Below are 23740 nucleotides of genomic sequence, written 5' to 3'. Positions count from 1 at the left end.
TGTCTTTTATGCTGTAGTGTGAGAGTCCTGTCTCTACGTGTTTGTACAGCATACAGCTCTAATCATAGTTCTGCATATGAATTGAGTCTTTTTTATAGAGCCAGAATGTGGGCAGAGCTTACGGCACAGCTTTGTAGCCCGCTGCAATAGCAGCACAGAAAGCTCTGGCTCTCCAGGTGGTTAAATGTCCTTGCCTAGCCTATAGACACTCCAATACAACCTTGAATCCATGCTTGGAACAGGCCCAGGAAGGTCTCATTCATGATGTAAGTCAGCTCTGATGAGACATTCTGGAGTCCTAATTTCAGCACTTTCAGGGACCTCTGGGAGTGCAGAGGAAAGGTCTCAGGCTGGGTGCTGCAGTTTAAAGGGTTGTAAAAGGATGGGAGCACAGTATGTCATCCTTTTACATGGGGACAGGCAGATTCTCCCTGCAGAAGGTGGGACTCTCCCGACCAAGAGTAGGCTCACACCTCTCCTGCAGCCACTGGAGTGGGTGCTTTGAATGGCTGATCACCACAAATAACCTGCCCAATTTTGATTTGTTAATATTGTGGATGTCTCCATACTGTATGACCTCAGTGCTATTAATTTGAGATGGATATGGCATTAGTATTTCTGTTTATTTAGATTAATTCATATGGTTACATTTGAACATCAAGAAAGTCTTCTCTGCCAGCATAGTTTGAAGCCACAAAGAGACAGGTTTTCAAATAATGCACTCCTGTGGAGCCCTCCTGTGCTTAATCCCTCTTTCAATAATTTCCATGCCCTTAGGGGAATGAAGTGTCCCTTCTCCAGGCTGCTGCCAGATCTAGGCATCTTAAGACACCCAGAGGAGACCACCTCCCTGTGTCACCTGTGCTGACAAGCCCTCCCACCATCACCACCACTGACCTTGGCCAAGGTCACTGGAAAGAAAAAAAGCCTAGTGAAAGGGCTTCTCTAATCACCTAAACGGAGCTGGAGATGGGGAGATCAAGAAATGTGATCACAGTGGGGTAGAAGAGAGGAAGATTACTCACCGGATTAGCTTGGGATAGGTTAGTCAAAGTAGCATACAAAGATTTACAGAGAATGAAAAGATAGAGCAAGCAAGGCTTCGCTGTATATTTCTAGGCAATTACACACGTCAAGAGATACATTTTTTTAATAGCACTTTAATGATCTTTTCTGGATGAGTGATAGTCAGTCAGTCCAAGAAAGCTTTCTTTGTATTGCGGCACACACCTCTAATGGGCATTCCCACCTACCTGGGTATTTAATTCTGAACAACCTGTGTGGTTACCTTACAAAGAGGAGTTACACTGGCTACGTAATACAAAAAGCATTTTGCTACACAACATGAATTTTCCTTAAGCATGAAATAAGAATCCTCCCATGAATAAGTACTGTTTAAAATGCAAGTTAGTTGTACTAGTTAAAGCTAATTTGCTCTGCAAGTGTAAAAGTAGAGGTACAGAGGGCTAAGCAGTATATGTATACCCCCTGAAAGGTGTAGAGCTTGGGACTCCACAGAAACCTTGCACAAAAGTGAGGGACTGAGGGGAGAATGACTTTGAGAGAAAGCAAGGTGGATTAGTCTGCCTGTGGGCCCAGTGTGGTAATGCAGCCGCACAGCTGCAGCAGACTATAGCTCTGCATGGTGGAGATCTCTCTTTTCTGTTAACCTTTGGCACAAGACTTACGGAGGCTTTCCCCAGATTCCCAAAAATAAGGTCATTTTTATGCATTAGTGAGAAAAAATTATAAGTGTCTGAAGGCTAAAAGTGTCAAGGGTCGTCTGCAAATGTCTGTTTTTTTGCTAATCTCTAGAAATTAAGATATATACCATAGGCATTCATGCAGTGTACAGGAAGATAATAGACAGAGGCTAGATGAAGACTGGGGCTGCACAAGGCAGTTTCTAGGCAGTAGGCAATGACTGGTATGTTACAGCAAATCTTCATTTTATCTTCTGGAGGGCATTGCAGAGGATTCCCATCTCACCTGCAAAGGAAATAATCAAAGCAGTTAATTCTACAGCTAGCTGTTTCTAACACTCCTGTATATATTTACCCTTTCTATCATTCATTCCCTGAAAGAGTAAGGTGAACAAAGAAGTGCTGGATTGGACACGTGTATTAGGGTGTTACTGGAATGAGGTCTACAGAGTCAGGCCTTTGCCTTCATCAGCCATACAAGGATGGCTCACGGGATCAGGGGTGCTGGCTCTCCACAGGCTAGCCAGTGTTAGGGGGCAAATGTATCAGGAAAAAGGCTACAATGGCAAAAGGAAATGGAATTAAAGCCAGGCTTTTCCTTTTGCTCTTTACTGAGAACAGATAGAGCCACCCATCAGAATCCATTGCAAAGCCTTTTGGACTTTTCTAGCACTGTCGCCAAAACTGGGTATTTCATATGTAACAAACTACAGTCAAGTGGAAATGTTATTTTGAATCTTGAATAGAATTAGGAAGCATTTTTGCACGAGAAAGAAGATGTGTGCCACTTTATCTTGGTCAGGCTCAAAGCATTAAATGTAACCAAACAAAATCTGGTTTGTGGTTTCTATTTCTGATCCAAGTTTTGAGGAAGTCAGGGTAAACAAATCTGTAGTTCCTTACTATTGATAGTGTCAGCTAAGTTCTTCAGCTGCTTTGCATTGTCCAAGACTTCAATCCTCTGCGTGTAGGGATTGTACCGAACAGAGAAAGGACGAGGGATCATTTGAGCAAATTTCCTGAGGCAAAAATACAAAAACACATACAAACTTGAAAAGCTCCTTTTTTTTCAGTAACTCACTCTTTTCTCGGTGTGTGCATTTGTTGATGAGGGGAATAAAAAAATCTATGACAGCAAATAACTGAAATTTTTGCTGAGTCAACTGAGACCTACAGCGTTCTATAATAAACTTGAATTTGCATTTGCCCTTACTACCTTTGTTGTTTTCCAAACATGATTAGTTATGCTATTGGCATGGCAATGCTGCTCCTGATATAGGCCAACTATGTAGCTATTGGGATTTGCCAAACTTGAAAACCTCATTTTCCCTTCAGTAATGCAAAATATAGGAAATCTGCAATTTCTGGGAAAATAAGGGCAAGTACTTATGCCATTGTGGCATAAAAGGAGCAAGCAGAGTGCTAACTTCTGGCATGTTTGGTAGTGGCTTCTAGGTCATTACAAAGATAGGAGATAGATAGCCAATGGAGCAAACCAGCATTCTTGCCACCCTTTATTTGCAGCCTTCCCTGCAGTAAAATAGTTAATTCCATGGCAGAAGTATTAAGATTTTTGAAAACATTAATTTGCATAATCACAGAACTGTGGAAAGGAGGACTCTGAATGGGATGAAATAGTCAGAGTCAGAGCTATTGTTCCAGGCTCCTTGTAGACCCCAGCAGGATACTAGCTTATGTATCTGCTTTGGATTAGTGAAGTTATTGCTGAAAGAGGAAGGAAAGCACGCAGGAGTTGATCATGTAGCCCCACTATACAGAGTGTGACTCAGCATGGTAAATCCCTTATGTCCAGAACAGTGGAATACGCTGGGTGCCACCGCCACATTGCTCCTTCAGTTTAGCCCTAATTATTATCAGCTAAGGCCATTGTCTCAAACAAAATTCAGTGTAAGCAAGCCACAAGGTGTGACAGTGGAAAAAATTATATTTGCTATGATGAAAGTGTTCCGTGGCACCAGTCCAGTTTTTCTTAAGGGGAGAGATCCACCTTAGAAGCCAGACTGCCTAAATCTCAGCTGAAGGTGAGATCCTAATTAGAAGATGAGTGCCTTGAGCTGAAATATTTTAGGTCAGCCTCAGAATAATTTTTCAGGGAGGTTTTCTATTACACACAAACACACGAGTCCAGGTGCAAGCCACAGACAGAGGCATTGGACCAACCTGCAGACCTCTATTTCAGTTAAACCACTTTTCCAATTTGGTCACTGAAACAGATAAAAGAATTTCCAAGATAGTTTGTACAGAGTAAGGCTGCATATTCCACTTTCTCAGGGAACTTGCTCTTCAGTTAGAGTATACAGAGAAGATGATAGAAACTGTGTGCGAGATACTAATAGCACAAACCAGAAGAGAAGGCCATATTTTTTAGGTATTACACCAGAGAAAAGGGCAGAAGGAGATGCTGTAGGCTTATGAAGACTGAAGAAGCAGCAGGGGAGGTAGCTAGGAAGCCCTTAGAGCTGGGAAGCCTGGGGCAGCAGAATGTCTTAGGCGTCAGTATGTGCTTATCTGTGAATGGGAGAAAGAAAGCAAGAGAAGACACTGTAGGCCTGGGACAAGTCCCTGTGTGGCATCTCCATGTGAAAAATTTGTTGAGTGCGAACTAAGGCTAACCCCCAGTAGCTTGACTAACATCCAGAAATACAGTGTTGGTTTTCTTAAACAGGAATAAAAATACTGCTGTGAGGTAGAACCCAAGCTGAACCCCAAATACAATCTGAGCCATTCCTGTTTCAAGAACCAGAGCTGAACCTGGACCATTTTTTTCAAAATCTTGTTGAACTGTATCTGTATTTCAGTCACAAATGACTGAAAGATTTACTGTGTAGCCTTGTTGTCTTGTAAACACATGGCTGGTAACAAGCTGGAGGCTCGGTATAAAAGTAACCACACAGGCCTCAGGATTGGGGTTATTAGGCTTGCTTGGAGTTTTGTTTAGCTTTAATAACAGTTGTCTAATGACCATGTAGCTATTACCTAATTTGTTTTAGTTTTGTTTAATTCTCAATAATTTTGCGCTACAATGTCTTTTTAAAATATTTTTCACATAGGCAGGAATCACAAGTAGTTACACTGTACATAGGGAACTAAGTCTGAACCTAAAGTAATGATGCACCATAAAGAAGCATGTGCTGATAACAGAGACCTTAAAGGTATGAGCATAGAATGCTGGTCCCCAGGCTATCAACAACTCCCCACTGGTCAGTTATTCACAGCAAAGCAAACTTAGGAGCTGAGGAGAAAAAAGGACAAAGAAAAAATTAACATAAATAGTAAATTAACACAGATTTGCAGACCTATGTAGAAAGAGCAAGATGTAAAGCATGTCAGAAAACATAAAAATGGCCCTGAAGAAACCTTGGGATGAGGAGAAAGAAAGAAAACATCCACACCAGCCACCTTCTTGCAAAAGAGAGGAAGGAACTCCCTTAATTAACATCACAGTCCTGCTCTGAAGACCTGAAGATGCTGATTGCTTGAGAACTTCATCCCCCACCACAAGACCGAAACTATTTACTTTAGGCACAAAAGACAGAGAAAAGAAGTAGATACTAGGATATTTTTTCTACAAGAACTTTTAACTATAGTAATATTATTAGACACCTGCTCTATATTAGTTAGTTAGCCTTGATCCTAAATGTTAGTATCATTGCTATTGGACTAATAATTTTTTGTTTCATTTTGGTTATACAGGAAATCTTAAACTAACCACAAATTCTTGGCTTTATGCATAAGGTAACAAATGCTTCATCTCTTTAAGCACTGCACATCTTTTTCTAATGTCTCTCAAAATGTTGCTGTCAATCCAAGATTTATTATGGCAATGGGATCCACTGTATTGGCAATGGACAGAAAACTGGGTCTTCTCTGGAATGACTGGATTACCTTAGCTTTTCTTTTGCATCTTTGAAACTTTCAGCAACATAGTAGATTGGCTGGAACTCAGTAACAGGGTACTTCTGCACAGCAGTCTTTTCCAGGACAAGAGGCTGAATCTCAGGCTTACTTGATAGACAATACTACAAGCAAAAAGGTAATAAATATATTTCAGTTTAGAAGTGCTAAGAAAGAAATATAAAGCTCCTGAATACCACCCAGTTTCAGACAGGAAAGGGTTGCTCCTGTGGAATACAATGACAATGTCACTTGTTAGGACAGAAGCAGAAATGAGTCCCCTGTGTGTGTATACACTGACATATTTATTAGAACTCTTCAGTGAAGTATGACATTTTGTGCTACTTCTATGCACAAAGTATGAAGCAAAATAAGGATCTGAAGACATTCAGAAGAGAAATTTGAGCAATTATAAACACCTTTGAAATGCTGTTTTATGGAACACACCTGCAGCTCCCCAAATGAAGACAGCAGCCCTGCACCATATGCCTTGAGTGAGTCGCCTTCCTTACATAGTCCAAACTCCACTGTAAACCAATAAACCTAAAAAGAAAATTAGTCAGAAGCATATGATTCCTTGACCAAAAAGAACAGGTGCTCATCATTGATTTGATTACATTTGGAGTTTAAGTTTCTATTTAAAATGTTGCCATGTGTCAAATATCAACTATATAAATACAATCAATGTCCCCACAGACTGAAATTCTTCTCCTGAAGGGGCACAGTGCTAGACTCAATGTGTCTGTGATTCAGTTCAGTTTCCTGACAAACACAGTTGTGTTTTATTGTGCTTACATTTGTCAGCAGAGAATAGACAATGAAACTATGGCAATAAAATTTCATTTTGGCTGGCTGACTGAAGTTTGAACCTTAGTTGACAGAAGTTTGTGTCCCGTTTCACACAGAAGGCATCTAGCTGCAGCAGCAAGAGAGGGAATGGGCTGTTAGTGCAATGTTGAAGGAAGATGGTGTGTGGCCTAGCTTGGTTTCTTGGTCTGTCATTTTGAAGGGATACCTGCTCTGGCTCGGAAGAACTACCTCATGTATTCAAAGCAGTGAAGATGGTGCAATGCTTTGCTCAGGTCAGTTGGTGCTGGGGACACTAATCTTAGAGGCATACCCTTGTTTTTATTAGAAGTTTGCAACTCTGGGCCTCAGCAGCCTCAGAGTAGGATTCAGGTGAGCCACACTGACTGCAGAGGACATTATCTACCTGGCAGCGTGGAAGAGAAGAAACACTTGCAGGTAGAATAGAAGCTGTCTCCTGAAATTTCCTGTGAGGATGTAGTAACATGTACTCTCTTCTTGCCCAATATGTTTGTGCTGGAGGAAATCTTGTCTGGGCTTCTGTGTTTAATCAGATCTGTCACTTTGAATAAGAGGTGCCAAAGCTATTTTTCTTTAATGTGACTGTTTCAGGGTGGGGTTTTCCAATCATGGGCTTTACTCTGTTTCCATTCAGCTCTATGGGAGTTCCATCAGTGACTTCAGTGGCAGCAGAATTAAGACAACATAGGGCACTTCTTTGGAAAATTGAACCCTCATTTATTAAATTACCGTAGCAAGTTTCTCGATGAAATCATCCGGAGCTCCCAGAGATGCCAGTCCAATTTCCTGTAACAATAAACCATTATTCTTCAAGCTGTTTATTACAAACATTCTTCCTGTCTTGTCTTATGTAATTTCTCACATTTTAAATGTTACCATCGCTTACTACCACACACAAATGTTTACAGGACATGTTCCTATCACGCAACATCAACTTGAAACCAGAAATCTCTCCAGAAATGAACAAAGGGTCTTGTCCAAATGTTATTTACAAGGCATGATCCTTTGTGCCCAGTACAAAGCCCATTGAGTTCAAATAAAATTCTCCTCTTGCTTTGACAGGCTTTTGATCAAGTATACAATGCACATCTGAGAGAATGATATGGTCAAAAGGAGGTAAATCAATCACACCCACACACCTTAAATATTTCTCTTTGTTCTGTGGGACTGTGATTGCATGAATTTTTCTGGAGTCTTGAATGAGATACTTTTTCTGAATGACGGGCATGATTTGAAAGAACTTATTCATACCTTGGGCGTTAATGCAGACTTTCCTAGGAGGTGTAGCTGGATTCAGAACACAGCCACAAAAGACTGTATATAACCAAGTTCCTTTCTTGGTTTGCCCCAGTGAGGACTGCGCAATGCAAAAATTGGAGCACCCCACACACACACACCAAGAGCATGGGAACAGACATCACCATGTCAAATCCTAGTGAGCCAAAAAGTCCATCCTTCCTTCCTTCCTTCCTTCCTATCTTCCTTCCTTCCTTCCTTCCCTCCCTCCCTCCCTTACCTCTTCCCTCCTTTCTCCCTCTTATTTCTTTTTCATTTTTATTCTTTCTTCTTTCCTTTTTTCCTCCTTCTCTCTTTGTGTCTTTTCATGGTAAGATGCAGCCAAAAGTTTACTCCTTCACCGAGGTTTGGCTTGTTTTCCAAAGATGTTAACACTACCAAAGAGAAAGGTCCTCTCCAGCCTTCTCCCATGCTTGCAGCTGGGGCAATTCCTCACTTTACTCAGCGACCTCTGTGGCTTCAATAGAAAACAAAAAAAAACCCTCCACTTTCCCTAACATTTAGACTGCATGGTGGGGCAATAATTCATCTGACTCATGAGCCATTTAACTTTGCTCAGCAGGATCAACATCTACAAAAGGGTTTTTAGATGATAGCTTTTCAAAGGGTCTGCCTGCAAAAAAACAGCTCACAGAAGACAGGCTTTTGGAGTTTGAGTGAATGAGTTCACGTAAGCAATTTGTGTCAAGACTTCAAGCAATAAATAAATCGGCCTCAGCCACTCTTAAACAGTATGCTTAAAGGTGAATCCACCCCAAAACTCATAGCTCTTGGCTCATCCTCTGAATTACCAAGTCCCTGGTGTGTTCAGTTATATAAATATTATAATTGCTGAGTAACTTACCTGGGAAAACTGAGCAAAACTGGGATCAGCAAAAAGAGGCACGTGTCCTAGCAGCTCATGACAAATATCACTGCAGGAAAACATGACATCTGAATAACTTTAAATTAGTAAAAGTCCAGCAATGCTGGATGAATGCCCTAGAGTCAGCACATAATCAAGAGTGCAGTGCATTTCCTTCTAACATCAAATAATGCTCAAGAATCATGGGAAAATGTTCCAAAATTATTCTTGTGATGGAAAAGCATACACACTCCAACGTTTTCAGTACTTCTACTATCATGCATCCCTCAGAGGGAGGTTGATATATTATCTGTTTATGCTTATGGAAGAAAACCATCCATTCAACTGCCTGCTCAGCTCAGGAAAGCCCAGAAAGAAAACAGCCCACAAAAGAGAGCATGGATTTTTCAATCTCAAGGACAACAAATGTCTTTAGACTAAGTTTAGGCTATTAAGGCAATTCACCATGGTGTCAACATCTGCATCAAGAGCTCAACTCCAGTCCACATTCAGGTGCACAGCCTCCCACTAAGATGTAGGAACTTGCCCTTCCTTAGGTCAAACTATTTTCATCACAAGTGGCATCTTGACAAACATATTTGGGGAAGAACTCACCTAAAGACCACTAGATTTTTCAAAGACAGAGAAGTGATTTCGTAAGAGGGAAAGGGGAGAGGAATAAGATGCTCCCAGGAGGGCCAGGCCTTTGGAAGACATTTCAGCATGGCTTTGTGCAGGATGAGAATGGGGTAAGCAGATGTAAGGAGGAAAATCAGAAAAATGAGGGATAGAAAAATAGAGACAGAAAGGAGGCTGTGGGAAGAAGTAGGAAGCAAAGTAAAGGTAAGGGAGGGGAGGAAGAATTGTAATAACATGAAGCAGAGGAAGAAAACTGTTTTGAAAATGACACATGGAAAAGGACAATGGACAGGGACGGAGAGAAACATTACAGCATAAAACTGAAAAAAAGAAGGGATCAATGATCTGGTCTTCCTTTATCTTAGTGCCAGAAGCTTGCATGCAACATGTTGAGTCATTCCTGCACTAGATTTCACGCCACTATTTGGGTGCTAAATGCCTTTGTACACTGCTCCCTCTTGCATCCCAACCACCACACAAGCATGCTTTCAGTAGCAAAACTGTCTCATCCATCCCAAGAGAACTTGCAGAAGAGGATGAAGCTTGTTAAAAAGACTAGAAATCTTCCAAAAAATGTTTTCAGAAGACAGCAGCCACTTGGCTGCTCTCCATTAGCTCTGTTCCCAAGAGTGCTCCAGAGTTCCACATGGTTATTATCAGTTGGGCTGACCCTCGTTTTAGCCTGCTGCAACTTTACACACTTTCTGTGCCAAAGTACTTACGGCTCTGGTGTGTACATGGGCTTGGACGCATGGCGAATATACTGTGTAGAATGGAACACTCGGAATGCCAGCCCAGCCAAGAAATCCCGAGAGGAGAGCAAGCCTGCAACAGGACGCAGGCGAAATCCAGTGCAGGCTGAAGGGACAAAAGAATGGTGTCATGTGTTTGATTTATCCTTATCCAGACTCCTCACAGTGGAAAAAGATTGTTAATTGTTTTGTTTGCTCTCTTTATGTTAAACAGAGCTTAACTCTGAAAAAGCAGGGAATTTTCTGCCCATGCGTACCACCATCACAGTATCTGAGCATCTGTACCATTGTTCCCCTGGAAGGTTTAGAAAGGGACATGTGACATAGGCTAAGTGCTCCCCCAAGCACTGTGGGGAGCCTGTGTTAAAGCAGGGACCACTTTTCCATCTCTGGAAGCACCACCCCACTGACAGCTGAGGCCTTTGATTTGTTTTGGTATTTTTTAATATGCTGCAAACTTACTCTGCAGGAATTTGGAAACATCCTCAAGTTGGGGAATGTTGTCCTCCCGGTAGCCACAGTACTTCTCCAGCAGTGGGAACACGTGATTGTGTTCATAACAAGCATGAGTTGGATAGAGACTCTTCAGCTCCCTGAAGACGGTGCCCCAAGTTTTCCTTTCTTCTTCTGTGTAGGTGACTCGAGGAATAGGTTGGCCACTGAAAAGAAAAAGGATACACTCCATAAGAACAACAGAGAAAATGTCTTATGTCGCCACCATCATACTCAGGACCATTACATGGACTGGCATGTAAGGTGTTGGTGCAGGAGAGGAGATGCTTTTGATCTGACATGCAGGTGTAAAAGGAGCCTCACTTGCCCCTAGACACAGGCTGGGAAGGTCTTTACTGACCTTAGGTGACCTTAGGCCTTTAGAGAATACCTTGCGTTACTGTGGTGAAAACAAGTACATGCTTATTTGTCTTAGCGAGTTGTTCTAAGTGTATCTGTTGTCTGTTGGTTACAGTTTATTTGCATTTCTAAATATGGTGCAGTCGCTGTATTTCTTGCTCTAATACACATTATATTAGTTGTTTTGGTTACAATAGGGAAACTAAAAAACTGTTTCTTGGAGGGGCAAAGAAATTCTGATCGGTACTTTATGCTCTAACAGATGCAGAATCCAGCCAGATTGACTTTTTATAATTATAATGAGCAATTTTGAGTCAAATCCCACCCTCAGGCCTCCATGTGCTTAGTTTATGTTGAAGCTAGAAGGAATTAGACAATCACAAGCAATGTAGTTTGGCCTCCTGTGAATATCCAATTCCTTTGCAATAATGATAGGGCCATAGGTGAATCCAACAGCTTTGAAAAATCAAAGGGTTTTAAGTAACTTAATAGGGTTAACATCACTGCTGGAATAATGCTGGAGCTTTCCAAGCCCCAGAGACCCCATTGTTAAACTCTTGATGACACCCCACCATCTCCCACTCCCTCTTCTTTTCCTTGAGCCGCAGGGCAGCTCCTCTGGAACACCATCATTTTCTGTCTCTCTGTATCAGCCCTCCTTGATCTGTGGAGCTTTAAACACCATGTTGAATTATGAAGATTGCTGGGGATTGTTCTTCTATAGCACTCCCAGGTAATCCTCAAACACCTTCCAGGGTTACAGGGGGAAGCTATGGCTTAGAAACCTTTCAAATTTCAATTAAAATACTTCAGGGATCAACAGGGCTAGAAGCAACAGAAGGCAGAGGGAAGAGGCAAGCTAAAAGCAAAGAAAAGAGAAGTCAGGGAAATTAAGCATTCAACAAAACCAACAGGTAAATATATTAGGAGAGGAAGCAAAAGAGCAAAGCCAGAGTAGAGAGACAAACAGCAGTAGGAAAGAGGAGAGAAGAGGTACAAAAGTAGGGGCACAGAAGAGAGTAAAATTGATGGTGGGAAGAAGAGTACAAGACAAGCAACCACAAACCCAACTTACTTTTCTAGCAGGGTAACACCTTCACAAGCTAAGAACATTTGCCTTTTCAGATACTTCCCACAAAGCCTTATAACTTTGGATGTCCCTCTCCTCCTGCCAAGTTCTCTTGCATCTCTTTCCCTCCATGCTGAAGACACCTCCTTGACCTCTCCCTCCCCACAGTAGACCCTGAAAGGCATTTCTGCCATGTGTAACACCCAGGGCAGACGCATCATAGGTCCATCTAGGCCTTCATGAATCAACACCCAAAGTCACAAAAACGCATGCCTTCTTTCCACAAGCCCCAGAAGCCCAGATGCATGACAACCTACTTACTGCTCTGGTATGGAAAAACCTAGTTGGAAAATCCAGTAATTTCACATAAAAGGTGCTTTTGGGACATAGGTCCAGGTCTGTATAGCTTGTTACCAATGTGTCTGAGTATCTGGCTAACAGACTAAATATTAATTAGTTATATCTTGGAATATAATGGCTTCATCTCCATAAGATGGTTTCCATTTTAATCTTGGGGGGTGGGGGGAAATAACATGATTTTTGTTTTATTTCTATGTAGGATTTGGTGAAAGCATGCAAACTAGAGACCAGAATTTGCTACCCATTATGCAGGAAAGATAAATATTCTATGGGATACCTATAAATGGGCATTAGATCCAACTACATCTGACCATAAAGTCTTACCCAAATTTTATAGTTTTAAACTGTGCTCCTGATTTTTCACCTGACTTTTTTCACCTGACTTTTTTTCACGTTCCGTCAGTCAGTCCAATTTTGCCTCTCATTTTGAGATTAAATTATTAGCTCTTTGGCTCAGGGACTATCTTTTTATCGCAGTACTGCGAAAAGCAGAGCAACAAAGGTACAACATATGTTAGTTTATACTTTGCAATCACAATTTTTCCAGTCCCAGCAAGACACAGGCCCAATAGTACTGATATAAATGTGTGAGTGATTTTGGGAACAGAATTTTATCTCCACCAGATCTGATCACTGAAAGCAATCAAGCAAGCCTGTTCTAACTGTTCTAACTGTTCTAACTAGAGGTATTAAAGATAACAGGAAGGGATTCTACAAGTACATAGCAAATAAAAAACAGACTAGGGAGAACGTAGGCCCCCTCAGGAAGCTCTCGGGAGAACTGGCTACACAGGATTTGGAGAAGGCTGAGGTTCTGAATGACTTCTTTGCCTCAGTCTTCACTGGCAAAGGCTCTGACCAAACCACCCAAGTCTTGGAAGGCAGATGCAGGGACTGTGAGAATGAAGACCTTGGGCCCACTGTAGGAGAGGATCTGGTTCGAGACCATCTTAAAAATCTGAACGTGCACAAGTCCGTGGGTCCTGATGAGATCCATCCGCGGGTCCTGAAGGAGCTGGCAGATGAAGTTGTGAAGCCGCCGGCCATCATATTTGAGAAATCATGGCAGTCAGGTGAAGTTCCCAACGAATGGGAAAAGGGAAATATAACCCCCATTTTCAAGAAGGGGAAAATGGATGACCCGGGGAATTACAGACCAGTCAGTCTCACCTCTGTGCCTGGCAAAATCTTGGAGCAGATTCTCCTGGAAGGCATGCTAAGGCACATGAAAATCAACAAGGTGCTTGGTGACAGCCAGCATGGCTTCACTAAGGGGAAATCCTGCCTGACCAACCTGGTGGCCTTCTATGATGGGGCTACAGAACTGACGGACAGGGGTAGAGCAGTTGATGTCATCTACCTGGACTTGTGTAAAGCGTTCGACACTGTCCCACACAACATCCTTGTCTCTAAATTGGAGAGACATCAATTTGATGGATGGACCACTCGGTGGATAAAGAACTGGCTGGATGGCCGCACACAAAGAGTTGTGGTCAATGGCTCAATGTCCGGCTGGAGACCAGTAACGAGTGGTGTCCCTCAGGGATCGGTGTTGGGACCGGTCTTGTTTAACATCTTCGTCGCTGACATGGACAGTGGGATTGAGTGTGCCCTCAGCAAGTTTGCCGATGACACCAAGCTGTGTGGTTCGGTTGATAAGATGGAGGGAAGGAATGCCATCCAGAGGGACCTTGACACACTTGTGAGGTGGGCTGATGCCAACCTCATGAAGTTTAACCATGACAAGTGCAAGGTTCTACACCTGGGTCGGAGCAATCCCAGGCACAGCTACAGGTTGGGCAAAGAAGAGATTCAGAGCAGCCCTGCAGAGAAGGACTTGGGGGTGCTGGTGGATGAGAAAATGAACATGAGCCGGCTTCAATGTGTGCTTGCAGCCCAGAAAACCAACCGTATCCTGGGCTGCATCAAAAGGAGCATGACCAGCAGGTCGAAGGAGGTGATCCTGCCCTTCTACTCTGCTCACCTGGAGAGACCTCACCTGGAGTATTGTGTGCAGTTCTGGTGTCCTCAACATAAAATGGACATGGAAATGTTGGATCAAGTCCAGAGAAGGGCCACGAGGATGATCAGGGGATGGGAGCACCTCCCATATGAAGACAGGCTGAGGAAGTTGGGGCTGTTCAGCCTGGAGAAGAAAAGGCTGTGTGGAGACCTCATAGCAGCCTTCCAGTATCTGAAGGGGGCCTATAGGGATGCTGGGGAGGGACTCTTCATTAGGGACTGTAGTGATAGGACAAGGGGTAACGGGTTCAAACTTAAACAGGGGAAGTTTAGATTGGATATAAGGAGGAAATTCTTTCCTGTAAGGGTGGTGAGGCACTGGAATAGGTTGCCCAGGGAGGTTGTGAATGCTCCATCCCTGGCAGTGTTCAAGACCAGGTTGACGAGGCCTTGGGTGATATGATTTAGCGTAAGGTGTCCCTGCCCATGGCAGGGGGTTGGAACTAGATGATCTTAAGGTCCTTTCCAACCCTAACTATTCTATGATTCTATGATTCTATAACTGAATTTATCATCTCCATTTATTTTTCTTAGGAAATGAGAGCCCAAATTGCTGATTGCAGCTTGGTCAGACATGGTAAGTGTATCGAGCACAGGATTAGCATCAGAACCATAGCTTATTCATTATTTTTATAGCGTATGCAGTTCCTGCTTTAATGTAAATGACAGGCACTCCTCCTCCAACTCTGATTTAATGGGGAAAAAAACAGAAACGGCTTTATTCAAAGCTCAGGTCTTTGTAGTAGCAACAGAGTCTGATGCTTAATTAGACAACAAAGCTGGAGAAGAGGGGTGTTGTGGGGAAGGAAGGGAGGTGATGTTCTCTTCTGAACGTGTGCCTGGAACAATTTACTTTTGTTTTACTGCAATTTGGGGATAAATGCATGAACAGGAAGATTTAAACACATGACAGATTTACAGCTGACAACAGCAAAAGGACAGTTGTGGAAAAATACATATTACCAGGAGGGTGAAAGCCCAAAAAGAGGGAAGGAGATGTGGCCTTACTTTCTCCCCATACACTGAGCACTCACTGTTTGTAGTTGTAGGCGATATCTGCAAACTCCTTCCTCCGGGCCCGATACACAGGATCTTTGAACCCCTAAGGAGAAACAGGAATGGTGAGTCCCTATATAAATGCAAACAGAGAACTACCTCCCTCTCAATGAGCAGCCTCTGTCATGGCTACGTGCATGTCCAAGAAGTCCAAGAAGTGCAGTCCAAGAAGTGCAGTCCAAGAAGTGCAGGAAGGAGAGTGGGAAAGCTACCTCCATCCTGCCCAGCTCCACTCCTTCCCAGTCTGCAGAGCCACCAGAGCAACCATCCTGCCACAGTCTCCCTGCACCTCTCATCCCTCAAGTCCTTTCATTTTCTCACTTCTGCTTGCTACGAACAAAGGAAACATGCTCCTTTACAGTGCCAACAAGGTGCTCCCCTGGGAGCAGTACACTGAATTAATGGCACTCAAATAACCGTGTCCTTCTGGTTTCTCAGGAAGCTTGTTGCAGTTCCTGGCACAGCTGGGCTGACCTAGAGGAGCAGAGTTAAGACAAATTAGAAAGACACTCACCAACTCAGTCAGACTTCTTCGGCAGATTTTCAACATGAACCGCACTTAGAGGTGCTCATTTTCAAACTGTTAGAGCAAAAGTAGGCACTTACCAGGCCAAAAAAAGCACCCTATTTGCACTACAAATTCAACCATTTGAAAGTATTTAATTACTACAGAGAATGTCTACTAGACCTTGTGGTGGGGAGCTTGACTTTTTCAGGTTATTACTAACAAAACCAGGGATGAGAAATACAGTCTCTAAATCTTCATCTAGGATAACCATTCTCCTATCCCAGTGTGCCTCCTATTTAGACTCAAATTTCCTCAGGGCTAGGAGTGTCTTCACCACTTAAATTAGAGGGAAGTCCTTCCAAGCTAGGACACCCTTCTGCAGGGCAAATAGCAGCAACTCACTAGGCATTGCGGCAGTTCATGAACGCATCTCTGTAGTGCTCAGCACAGCTGGACTGAGCAACCGCGAAGCTACAACCAAGTACAGGAGGCAGCTGAAGTGGAGTAGGGATCCAACATTTTATGTCAAAAAGGGGCAGCCAGTGGCCTAAAAATGTGCTGTGCAAGATTAGCCTGGCATAGAGCTATTCATGATTAAATCCCATATCACTTAACCAATAAAAACACAGGCTCCTTTAATTTCTATTTTATGCACTCTATGTACTGTCACACCTATTTACTCCAGCAGCTGTGTTTCCTTTTTAAGGCATAAACTGCTAACTAATTCTAGGAACTGGAGCAGAGATGCTTCATTCTTTTTAACATCTTTTTTGTTTTGTTTTGTTTTGTTTCTTTTTTCAAATACAATCCTGGTCTATTCCCGCATGACACACAAGGGGGCCATTGACTCAGTGTATCTCCTTTCATTCTGCCTTTCATATGACCAGGCGGAACATCATGAATCATTGTACATGATGCATAACACATCTCAAGTTAAGCAATAGGTAGTGAATGACTAATCACCCCATCTCAATTAAACTAATAGCAGCAATTTTTGTTGCACTGCATGTAATTTATTTATAATCACCCTATCTCAATTAAGCTAATAGCAGCAATTTCTGTTGCACTGCATGGAACTCAGTGTGTTTTGACAAATGAAAATAAGTTGTTGTTTGCTTGGAGAGGGAATAGAGGCAGAAAGTGTTCTTGTATCTGGAAAAGCTGAAAAAATGCTGAATATTTTATTTTTATCAGCTAAACCAATGAACAAAACTTTCTGACCCTACCATTTAAACCACAGACTTTTTGAAACAAGGGCCTTTTCTTTTGTTGTGTCTCACAATACAAGAATCATGTCAGACTGAACAACCACATAACAAGGCATTAAGCTCAATCGTGTATATATAATCAAGGATGAAAAAAAATACAGTCTTCTTATCTCTGGGCTCTGATATGCTGCTTCTAAAGTTGCTAGTGATTCTCAAAATGAGTCTAAAGTTACCATGTCAGAGCCACATGGGAAAGCTAGAGGCCCTTGTTGTGGCCTTGTGCTCTGGTGACTACTAAGTTCTCCCGGTATTTGCCCAAATTAAAGCAACCTGTAGTCTGATTTACTTCATAACCAGGGATTGGGCTGGTTCTGACCCTACAAATGTGGTACTCTTCTTTTTCTGTATCATGTGAGACAGTCTACTAGGTTTGTCTGACAGCAGAGCAAGTGCAAATGAGAGAAACATCTGTCCCAATAACTAGAAGCATGTTAAAAACATAAAGCTCTTTTTCTTACAGGATGATCAGCATCCAGTTCTGCTCCACAGCTTAGGATCTGATTGGCAAACCTGTCCAGCTCTTGGATACTTCTTGGGAACCACGGCACTGCAAAACAGAAAAGAAATTGAGAGTGGTATGCTTCTTCATTACTTGGTTTGGGCCTGCTTTCTGGTCTTTCCTTCTTTTCATCATAAATATAAAGAAACATATGCAAAGGTCTAAATTCTTTGGGCAGCAATGGTCTTTCCCTGTAACAGGAAGCAAGAGCAAACCCTGCAAGTTGTCTTGAATTTGTGACTGTTTTGCACTGTTGGAAGAATACAGAGCATCAGGAATGTCTAGCTCTTGGCACAGAGCTGGCTTGTAATGTTTATGGTTTTCTGTTTATTATTCTGGTTTCTTGGCTTACCAAAATGTAGGAATTTTTCCAGAGTGTGCTTCCTTTCACAGTAGCTGGAATCAGCCATTTTAAAGGAACAGCAAGAAGCCCCACAACAAGAAGGATACAGGATTATTTGACCCTCCGAAAATCTTTTTCTAAGAAAGACCTACTTGGTGGCCTCACTTAAGCTAGGATGCTGAAATAAAATGATGAATGGCACCCTAATACTTCAGACTGGCATTGTATTACTGTAGCCATTATGCAATAATGCATTCATTTAACTGACATTTTGGGTCTGGTTCTCTATTGCCTAGTAACTCCCTATACACACTGCCTAGAGCACAGTTCAGGGTATGAAATGTGACCACACTGACTATACAGCATGTAATGCCCATGTGGTCCTCCCCTTACAGAAGGACATAAGGTGGAGGTCAAGGAAGAATCACAGAGCTTCACATATGTGATGTGTTCAGATAGGGGAAAGCAGAAAGCAAGTGACTTCATGGCAATTGCACTACAAGGAAAGGCTCTTTGCAGCTCGTGAGGTACATGGGGCAGTCGTACCATGTCAGACCTCCTTTTCCGGTGCCAACACCTCCACCTAAGGATGTACTCCAAGCGCAGGGCGTGCAGTCATATCCCATATGGTCCCCACATTGAGTAAAAGTCAGCAACATGAACTTCAACACTAATACCATGCATAAGCCTGCTGGTCCAAGCCCAAAGGCTTTCAGCAGTCTATCAGTAACATGTTTGCAGTTCATTTAGTGACTTTCTTGCACAGATGGATGCCACTTGTCAATGCTTGGAAAACAGCTCATTCCCCTGTGTGGCTCTCTGCTCAGCTGAGAGCACTGCCACTCAGCCATACCTCCCCATTTGATTTTGGGGGCTATGCCAAGTGAACCTGAAACCCAGCCAGCAGCTGCTGCATGAGTTCCCTGCACTGCTTTGCTGATGGGGCTCATCCCAGACCTGACAGACCACCTACAGAATAAGAGGATCACTGTATCCAGGACTATTCAGCCTTGCTTTGTACTGAATCTAACAACAGGGAGGGCACTTGCGGCACTGGGTTTCTGCAAGGCACCTGCACAGAGCAGCAGCATCACATTTACAGGGCATGCTTTGGGCTGCCACAGCTCAGCCCCACACAGAGTGCCCACCTTCCCTGACCTACTACTGTCCTACCACCACCCAACACTTCTCCTCGGAGCCCTCAGTTTGTTTCGGGCAGGGGCAGGGAGGGCAGGCGTCTGGTGGCTGCCAGCCTGGAGAGGTCCTTGGCTGCAGAAACCCCATGCTCCCACCCAGCATAAATGGGGTTTGGTCCCTTCTTCCCGAGCAGCGGACGCGAGTGCTTTGCCCTACAGAACAGACCTGAACAAGTCACTAGATGGCAGCAGCAGTCCCAGGAAGATCGTCCCAAAAAAATTACTCCTTTTGCAGTGTTTCTCCAGAAATGCTCTCTCACCTTGCTGTTAGCACCCTTCCTGCACCTCCGACCCCTTGAGTTAAACTAGTCAGAGTAGAAAAAGGTGTGTTTGAGTCCTAGAGAGGAGTCACTACTCACACCATCTGATGGGCGAGCACACCAAGCCATCCTGCCCCAATTTTCTATATGGCAGCCAGGCACTGGGTTTATCCCCCAGCTCTGACACTGAGCTTTGTGCGATGGTGAAGGAACTGCTTCACTTTTTAGTGCTTCAGACTCACCACTATCAGGTTGGGGTGAGGCATACTGATAACTTTTGGATTAGGCACTGGCAAATAAAGCTGTCTGACAACCCCACAGCAAAGGATTTGTCAGTGTTAGAGTGAAGAACCACTACCTTCAGGGACACACCATGACCTGAAGGTTCCAGGCTATGCAGAAAAATCAGTGGGGGATTAAGTCTGCTGTGGATTTCAGCAGTAATGTCTCTGGGGTTTTGCTGCCCTGAATCAGAAAGGTGTAGGTGGGCAGGGTTTGAATCATTGCAGCTTCAATGGATAAAATAGCTATATAATAGTGACTTACTTTCATTAAATACATTTTATTCTCAAGATCTCCAGGGGACTTGGTGCAGAGCCCATGATAAACTCTGGGACAGACTGACTCCCAGGCTGATGCAGTGTCAATCCTAGGTGTGGAGATGTGTGTCTTGTTTTAACCCAACACAGGAGCAGCACCTTATCTTCTAGGTGTGCGGTCCTTGTGGATATCTGACCAATTTTCAGCAGATCTCTGCCCTTCTCCCTGTTCACCCCATATACTGACAGTTGCTAAGAGTCCAGCTTGAGCTTGCAGAAAGGGGCAGGCTGTGAAAGGGAAACCCTGAGGGTGCTTAGTGCTATTCGCACCACCATAGCTGATGTTAAGTCAGGTCCTGGAAAGTCCTGAGTCTTCTCGGCTCTCGTGGAAACAAGAATCAAAGGTCCTGAGCATAGCCCCAGAGCACTGCACAAAGCCCACCCAGCCCTCGCATCAGGGACCGGGGTGCAAAAGGGCTACTGGGTCTTTTGCCTAGCTGTGGTGTGCAGGAGGCCGTCCCCAGCCCTCCCAGCAACTATTTAAAAGATCAAATCAAATTACCCCCTGAGTGAATCTATCCCATATTTTGTTTGCAACATCCTCCTCCTGCCCGTTAGCCAGACTTGCTGTCTGTCTGTACAGCTATTAATGAATTGCCAGGGCAAGCTGTTGCAACACTGGGCCTCTGTGAAGGTCTGAGTACCAAACGTGGGCTGATCAGTAATAAATATTGATTTGTCTGTAAGTGAAACAGCAGCATTTATGGGATCGTACTGGACACCCAAGTGGTGACCAAATTATCATGGGGTCAAATACTTAGCAGAATGCTAATAAGCCATTTATATATGAGGCAGCAAAGCAGGGGCAGCGAGGACTTCTGCAGAACTCCTCCATTTGGACCATTGTGAGGAGGGTCAAAGAAGGTCTATGCAATTTATAACAGTTCGAGGCCCAGGTTTAGTCCTTTTTTAAACAGTCGCAAATGCTTTGGTCAGCCTCAGGGTCTAGCAAACAAGGCCCCTACAGAACATCAGCTCCCAGCCTGTCTCAGAAATGCAATAAATTGTCTGCATTTCCCTAATGCTGCAACAGGATAATATTTAATTCTTTTTATTCATGGGCTCCAAGTGAACTGTAGATACCCAGCTTGTTTCCAAAAACAGCCATGAAGAGACACACTGTTTTCACAACAAATCTTTCCATCTCTACAAAAGGCTTCTGGCCCTGTGACTGCTAACCCGTATCATCTGAAGCTCTAAAGGTACCTTTGAATTTAGGTCATTTTGCTGGCCTGCTCTCAGCTAAAATTACACTGTTGATCCAAATCTGGTATTTGTAACCATTTGGGTCTGTCAAAGGGAAACCAAAATCGTATTTTGCATTTAATTGAGACAAAACCCTAAAAGCAGTTGAAATGACCAAAAAAAAAAAAAGGGGGAAAAAAAAAAAGACATTCATTTAACCCTTGCCCAATAACGGGTTACATACATACACATGTGCTTAATACTGATCTGTACTGAAGAGGAAGAATACAGAAATTTCCTCTGGCTGTCCACAAAGCAGTGCCCCAAGAATGGCACCATGTTCTTCCTATGGGAAACTGAGAAAAATTGGTTTGGGTTTGGGTTATCTCAAATCATGAGCTTGAACAAAATTAATCCTTTGCAAGGAAGGGGTGAGAGCATCTTCAGACAGCAAAGGAAGAATTGGTCCCATGGGAGCCTGAACAACCTCCAGGAGAAAACGTTCCCAGATTTTACCTGCCCACTGAAAGGAGTGTGACAATATACCCCTAAACCATATTTCTGAGCTTTTGCTCCCTGCGGATATATTGCTCTCATTGTGTGTTTTCAGAATAAAATTTCACAGAACACAGCTGTGGATTATAACCAGATTTGGAGGATACATTTGAAAGGCAGGGTGACCTAAAAGGCACCACAAGGCCTGCTATTTGTTAATGCCATCCCTGATAAAGGACAGCATCTTACCACGCTTTCTACAGCTCAGTCTGCTCCAGTCTCATTCTGCCCTTGTAGAGCTGTCTCAGCCCAGAATGTGCCACCCACAGTTCAGCCCCTAAGCATGACGTGTTTGACCTTTCAAAATATGGCTCTTTGGGGATTTCAGTTTGACTGGACCCTTACTACTCTTGACAGAAGTTGAAATTGAAGAAAGAAAGAAAAAAAAAAAGGAAAAGGGGAAAGGGCAAAAAGAAATATCAATCTTCCTCTATTTCCTTGGCAATAAATTGCTCCCACTTTACACTATTTCTGAATTACTGAAACTAACAAACAAACACAAGTTATCCTCTCAAACAGAAGGGGATCAAGTCCCTTTCAGCCACAATGAAAGGATAATCTAGCTCAAAAAGCCTTTGATCAACACAGTAATATGCAGTGAAATCCTAATCCTACAGCTGATCATAGGAGTTTTGACTTCTGTGAGGTCAGAATTTCACTCACAAGCCTTTCTAGGCCTATATTTATACCTGTCTCTATCCAACTCTAGCCTATGCTTATGTACAACTTTATTATTTAATAAAGTTTATTATAAACTTCTTAAGAATAATCAGAAAAATAAAAGTAATGTCAACTGCTACTAGCCCTGTAGCTTTCTTCTGGAAATAAAAGAGTCCCCAAAAGAGAGCCTCTTTGATTTGACGTGATCATAAATCACCTAATCAACCTTTTGTCCCTTCATCTCATGAATGGAGAGAACTGACTCCAAAGAGTATCTGCCTTCTTTTTTTTCATCTTCAAATGTAATGTCATGGGTAGGACACAAAAGAAATGGTAAAAGGATTACCAGCACTGATCTCAAGAAGGTATTAATGTCCTTTCATGTTGTTCCTAGGAAGGAAGAGGAAGATCCAGACCTATAGTATTTAAAGTCTGAAATCCTATTAAAATCACATCTGTTATCTGAAAAGGCATTTAAGCATGTCTCAGACTGGATGCTGGGCAGCCACCACCATACCAAGCAGCCTCAACTCTAGCAAATTTCTGAGAATTAGGAATATCGCTTGCAAAATCTTTCCTATTTCGCTCTGAAGTCAGAATTATGACTGACATCCCTGGGATTTCCTACAAGAACGAAGAGTTATTCCTGCTTCCATCAAAGTGGATTGCAGAGACTTACTACAGCAGGAGTGAGGGGCATCCACAAGCCCAAAAGTCAGATGGATGGTGTGAGGGATAGCAGTGAGCGGGCAGGTAGCCACTCATGGGACTTTTCCTCCCTCCTCTCAGCTCAGCCCAGGGGCACAAGGGTCTCAAGGATGGGACTGCAGCAGCCACAGCCAGGGTCCATGAGGCCAAATGGAAAGTAAATCCAGGTGTTTAAAGGGGCATGCCAGCCCTAGGGAGCACAGGAGGGTAATCCCTCCCTCTGCCCCATGAGGATGCCACCCTTCCATACCAGACCTTGTACAGGACCGGGCTCTTGTTGACTCTGCTACACCACAGAGTTTGTGCCAGAGCGATCTGTGAGGTCTCAGAGACATTTGGCAAGAGGGAGGGCACTGTGACAGCACTTTGCAACACTTCAAGGTGGCAAAGTCTGTGTTGACAGGGTCTGTGTATCACTGAAAAGTTAATACACAGCTTTTTTTCACCTGAGTGCTCTCTGGGAGAAGTGTTCAAGATAGGGGAGCCCCCCAGCTGGGTCACACAATGCACCAGTCATTGTAAATGTCTCCAGGACACCCCCTTGGTGACCTCCCTGAGAGACTCCAGGGAGCCATCCTTCCTTAGGAAGGTGAAAGGCATTTTTCAGTAGGTGACATTTTTCC

At 43.3% G+C, this 23740-nt stretch overlaps 1 protein-coding gene across 1 annotated transcript in view; it reads right to left on the bottom strand.

Annotated features, from left to right (window-relative positions):
• Positions 1–1443: 1443 nt before the first annotated feature.
• Positions 1444–23740, bottom strand: part of PAH (phenylalanine hydroxylase) — a 38689-nt gene continuing 16392 nt past the window's right edge. The window contains exons 4-13 of the mRNA XM_057420487.1: positions 17571–17659; positions 15315–15382; positions 10440–10636; positions 9948–10083; positions 8587–8656; positions 7176–7232; positions 6066–6161; positions 5610–5743; positions 2607–2722; positions 1444–1989 (exon numbers count right to left, since the gene is read on the bottom strand). Of these exons, the coding sequence (XP_057276470.1) occupies positions 1946–1989; positions 2607–2722; positions 5610–5743; positions 6066–6161; positions 7176–7232; positions 8587–8656; positions 9948–10083; positions 10440–10636; positions 15315–15382; positions 17571–17659 (1007 nt within the window). The 3' untranslated portion in view covers positions 1444–1945. The remainder of the gene's footprint in view (positions 1990–2606; positions 2723–5609; positions 5744–6065; positions 6162–7175; positions 7233–8586; positions 8657–9947; positions 10084–10439; positions 10637–15314; positions 15383–17570; positions 17660–23740) is intronic.

This window comes from Pezoporus wallicus, unplaced genomic scaffold, assembly GCF_028554395.1.
Source record: "Pezoporus wallicus isolate ANWC-B61680 ecotype Strahan unplaced genomic scaffold, APGP_CSIRO_Pwel_v1 contig_2871, whole genome shotgun sequence".
Taxonomy (NCBI): Eukaryota; Metazoa; Chordata; class Aves; order Psittaciformes; family Psittacidae; genus Pezoporus; species Pezoporus wallicus.
The sequence above is the reverse complement of the archived record's forward strand: the minus strand, read 5'-3'. Positions and strand labels throughout refer to the sequence as shown.